Source organism: Corvus brachyrhynchos, unplaced genomic scaffold (genome assembly GCF_000691975.1).
Source record: "Corvus brachyrhynchos isolate BGI_N302 unplaced genomic scaffold, ASM69197v1 scaffold525, whole genome shotgun sequence".
Lineage (NCBI taxonomy): Eukaryota > Metazoa > Chordata > Aves > Passeriformes > Corvidae > Corvus > Corvus brachyrhynchos.
In genome coordinates, this window is record NW_008238341.1 from 415,363 (window position 1) to 420,281 (window position 4,919).

Genomic DNA, 4,919 nt, shown 5'->3' on the forward strand with positions numbered 1-4,919 from the left:
GGGAGGGGGACACTGAGCACCGGGGGTGGCCCGGGGAGGGTCCGTGTTCCCTGAGAGCCGGGGACGGGCGTGGGGGGGGGGGGCCTGCATCCTCTGAACCCAGGTGACAGGCCTAAGGAAGCGTCCCATGTCCCCTGAGCCCTGGTGACAGGCCCCCATGTCCTCTTGGGCCCAAAGAGGGAACCCATATCCCCTGAGCCCCGGTGACGGGTCTGGGGGTGGCCTCCCAAGTCTTCTCACTCTGGTGACAGACGTAGGAGGGATTGTCCTGTGTCCTCTGAAGTCCAAGGGAGACCCCAGGTCCCCTCACGCTGGTGACAAGCTCATAGGGGAACTCCATGTCCCTTTAGCCCTGGTGACAGGCCCAAAGGGATGGCCCTGTGTCCCCTCACTCTGATGGCAAAGCCTGGGGTTGGTCCTTGTGCAGATAAGATGTTTGAGAACCCCCCACACTTGTCCCTTCTTGTCCCCAGCCCCAGGCAGTGCCAGGTGTAGGGCTTTCTGTTCGTGTCCCAATCCCAATCTCGTGACACCCTTAAGGTGTTCCCGTTTCCCCCCCTGGTTACAGGTGCCAGGCCTGGGGGTGTTTTACCCCGTCTTACACACTGGTGACAGCCATGGGGTGCCTGTTTGTCCCCAGGGTCCAGGCTGGGGGTGCTCGCTCTCCCCCTTTCCCTCTAGACCCTGCAGTGGGCTGGGTGTCCCAGTGGTGACTGTTGTTGTTGGAGGGAGGTCAGGGCTGGGGGTCTGGTGGCTGCTGAGGGTCTCTGTGACTCTTTCTACTGGGTTTTGCTGTTGTTTACCCCGTGTCCATGTCCTGGGTGCAGATCCCGCATTCCCCCGTTCAGATTGGTCAGAAGGGCTGCGCAGGCACTGCATGATCACTTGTTTTTCTGGGTTTTTCTCCTCTGCAGAGTGCTGGCAGCCGAGGAGAGCAAGCCCGACAGCTGATCATCGACCTGGAGACTCGAGGGAAGCAGGCTTTCCCTGCTTTCCTCTCCATCCTGAGGGACACCGGGCAGGGTGACCTCGCTGAGATGCTGATCCAGGAGTGCGAATCCCGGCCAGTGCTGCCGCAGCTGCCGGACCTGCGGCCCGTGGAGCTGGAGCTGCGGGAAGAAAAACAGCGTAAAAGTCAGCGTTGAGTGTGTGAGGTGTTTTTGGCAAACAGCACCATCAGGGGTGGCAGCTGTGGGCAAGAGTCTGGAAAGTCATGATTTTTATTATCCTGGTAGAAGTGACTGATGGGAGAATCATGGAATCCCAGAATGGTTTGGGTTGGAAGGGGCCTTAAATTCCATCCCCTGCCATGGGCAGGGACACCTTCCACTATCCCAGGTTACTCCAAGCCCCGTCCAACCTGGCTTTAAACACCGCCAGGGATGGGGCCTCCTCAGCTTCTTGGGGCAGTCTGTATGTCCTGCTCTCCAGCAGTGGAAGCTTTTGAGCTCAGACTCATCCTCTGTGGTTTTGTCCCATGTCGTTACAGATGTGACCCCTCACGAACATTTGTCTATCTCAGTCCAAGCCGAGAGTGAAAGACCTCGAATACCTCCTGTGCCAGCCCGGGGTAAGCCACATTCCAGGCTCTTCTAGAAACACAGCATGCCAAAAGCTCATTTCCAGTTGACACTGAACTGCGCCGTAAATCAAATCTCTCCTGATGGGAGAGGGTGTTTTAAAGTCCTTGCAAGGAGTTCAAGAGACAAACTGAGGCCTTCCTGGAGTTTCAGTGCTGCCGGATAGTTATTTATTAACTCTTATCAGAGAAACAGAGCCACTAGCATGACCCAGGCATAACGCAGAGCAGAGAATGCTGGAGAAAAGTCCCATTATCAAGATTTACACAGCCTTTTAAAGATAAGTTAACCAGTGGTTACTAGAAACGTATATTATTTTCACTTTCCTACCAATTATTCAGTAACATGGCCAGGAACTGCGGAATTTTTTGTCCAGTCATCCCAAACTACTTTTACTGCAGAATATGGAGTAGTAGAAGAAGAAGAAGAAGGTTTGGAGAGCAACAACAATCCTCCATTTTGACGTTTTTTGCTCTTATCTATTTACTACAAAGAGAAGCCCAAAACCTCTAAATTTTCACCCTGTGACAATCTTACATAGTAACCTATCACCTAATTCACACCACTGTATTTTCTAGTCTATCACCTAATTCACAACATTGTATTTTCTAGTTCCTGTCTGATCGCAGGCAGTTTTTTCCAAGGTTGGAGGTTAAAACAGTGTTGTTCAGGGGGTAAAAACCCTTAAAAACAGGCAGAGAAATATTCACGGCACTCTGGGTTCCTACACCAGTGTGGTGGGAAGGGGAAATTAATATGTGTTGGGAAAGATGTGAGCTCTAGGAGTGCGGTCTCGTTGTGGAGTGTGGTGAGCTAAATCCTGTGTCTGTTGTGTGTTGTAGGTTCAGCTGTTGACAAGAGGAGCCGTGACCTGGTTAGTATTTGAGTAGGCTGAAAGTGTTCCCTACCAGGCAAAAGCTCTGTGCCTCACGGGTGACTCAAGAAAATATCTCTGGAAGAGCTGGTTCTCATTTTGTGTTAGCCGAGCAATTGCTCCGAGGCTGTAACAGGGCTGAGGTCTCGGGGTGGGTCAGTCATTAGCCAGATCCTCCTTAAGACTACTGCAGCAATACCACAAATTCTTGGCTTCTTGTGGTGAGGTTTAATGATGATGCCTAAAAAAAATTCCCAGAAATTTCAACTTGCTGTGGGAGATGCTACAGATAAAGCAGCAGCCAGTTTCTCACAAAGGTTTTCCCCAGTTTAGTGGGTTGTTTTTTGTTCCCGGCTGCTGATGAGAACATGTGTGTGGAGGATGGATGCTCCTACCCGTCCCTAAGTGTAGAGAAATGAAAAAGCTGTGAAATGAGCCACTTTAAGGACTCCCATACCTCACTGGCATTGTATCCTGCTGGATTAGCCAGCAAGCACTTGGAATAAGAGGGAGTTTAATTGTGACATGTCCCTGCCAGGTTTATGAGATGAAAACAGATCCCTGTGGACACTGCCTGATCCTCAATAACGTCAATTTCTCCAGAGACTCGGGTCTCTCGACCCGAGAAGGCTCCGACATCGACTGTGAGAAGCTGGAGAGGCGCTTCAAGGCCTTGCACTTCACCGTCCTGACACGGCGGGATCTGAAAGCTCAGGTGAGGCTGGTTGTGTCCTGCTGCCAGGAGGGATGAGAGGTAAGCCCCTGGAAACGATGGGAATGCTTTAGGGGATGTGTCTTGTGTTGGCAACACGCCAAAACCGCCCCCAGAGAAACGATGAACCACTTGCATCCTCTTATTTTATTGTTGTGCTGCAATTGCAGAAGGAGAGAGGACCTTGCACATTTTCACCCCTCTGCCTGAATGTTGAATCTGGGTTGTGATTTGTAGGGAATTGGTGAGGCTGTGTTTTTGGGATAGCTTGGACAGCTGTGTGATGTCTGTCTGTGCCATCCTTGGCTGTTACTGGAAGCATTGGGGGAACTTGATCATCTGAAAGTAAAACGTGGTTCTCTGCTCACCCACGAGCTCCCAGTCAGAAGCAGCGGATTTCAGCAGATAAATCATGTGGAAATGTGTTTTGGTTCATGGTGCTGTGTTGTAAGGAGTGCAGAGAGGTGAGAAATCTGTGTGATTAAAGCAGCCAGTGTTACATAAGGGCAGAGACACAGAAATACTGACTCTCTGCCATGGCTTTTGCCAGCTGTACTTGGGGCTCATGTTATCCTGTGGCAGAGATTGACCAGATCCTTCCACATGGCAGCACAATTAGAGCAGGGCCTGGCAGTAACCTGTAGCTGAGATATGGTTCAAAAAACTCTCATTGCAATGTTTTCCACACAGGAAATTGTTTTGGAGCTGCAGAAGCTGTCACGGCAGGACCACAGTGCTTTGGACTGCTGCATCGTGGTCATCCTTTCCCATGGCTGTCAGGTGGGTTTGTCCCATCTCTCCCTTTGTTCCTTAGGTGTGGGAAGGGCTTAATTCCCTGTCCTGTGGTCTCACACAGGGTGAGAGGGAAGTGGTCTGTCAAAACCTTGTTCTGTCATCACAGTGCATTTCAAAGAGTTACATCCTTATTCTGGATTAAAGAAAACAGGAGCCTCTCTGGTGTAGTCTGATCCAGTGGTGCCAGTGGACAAGTGTTTCCCATTTTCAAAGTTGGGGCTAATAATTTGAACTGAAGGGAGGACACTCAGCCTCATGCTATGGTCATTCAGTCCTTCCTGTTCTCCAGCTCTGACAGTGAGATGCTATTAGCACCAAAGCTTGTTTATTCCAAGTCAGTTCTTGAAGGATGAGGAGAGGCATTCTTAGGAAAATGGTGTATGGTATGTGCCCATTGTCCCAGAGGATGAAGAACTGCTTTGCTGGAGGAAGTGGGATATGAGTTGGATATAGAAGTTGGATTGCTGGGTTTTAGTGCATTTCAAATGACTCCTGGGTGTCTTCTCACCCTGACTTGGCCACAGGGATTCCCACAAATGCCAGGATTTGTTCTGGTACCTTTAGGCCATGAAGCACCTGATGGGAAAGGGGCTCCCTCGGAACTGGCCTTACCTTCCGTGTCACTAGGTCCTGCATTTTCCTCTTGCAGACGAGCCATATTCAGTTTCCCGGAGGCATTTACGGAACGGATGGAAAACCCATTCCCATAGAAAAGATTGTGAACTATTTCAATGGGTCCAATTCCCCGAGTTTGAGAGGAAAACCCAAACTGTTCTTCATCCAGGCCTGTGGTGGAGGTGAATCTTTGTGTTGGCTCCGGTAGCGTTGGGCTGCGAAGATGTGGTCAGGCTGTGGCTTTGGCTCCCTTTCTGTTTGTCACCTGCCCCTCTCTCCAGCTGCCTTCTCACTCCAGCTGCCTCTTCTCTTCCCACGTGCTGAGAGGCTGCTGCAGCTCTTC

General features: G+C 50.8%; 1 protein-coding gene across 1 annotated transcript in view; it reads left to right on the forward strand.

Moving 5' to 3' along the window:
• Positions 1 to 887: 887 nt before the first annotated feature.
• The window catches only part of CASP9 (caspase 9), a gene marked incomplete at its 5' end in the record, with an annotated part of 6,049 nt that continues 2,017 nt past the window's right edge, over positions 888 to 4,919 (forward strand). Inside the window, 6 exons of the mRNA XM_017735079.1 lie at positions 888 to 1,134; positions 1,490 to 1,570; positions 2,423 to 2,454; positions 2,993 to 3,169; positions 3,857 to 3,946; positions 4,611 to 4,758. Coding sequence (XP_017590568.1) covers positions 888 to 1,134; positions 1,490 to 1,570; positions 2,423 to 2,454; positions 2,993 to 3,169; positions 3,857 to 3,946; positions 4,611 to 4,758 — 775 coding nt within the window. The remainder of the gene's footprint in view (positions 1,135 to 1,489; positions 1,571 to 2,422; positions 2,455 to 2,992; positions 3,170 to 3,856; positions 3,947 to 4,610; positions 4,759 to 4,919) is intronic.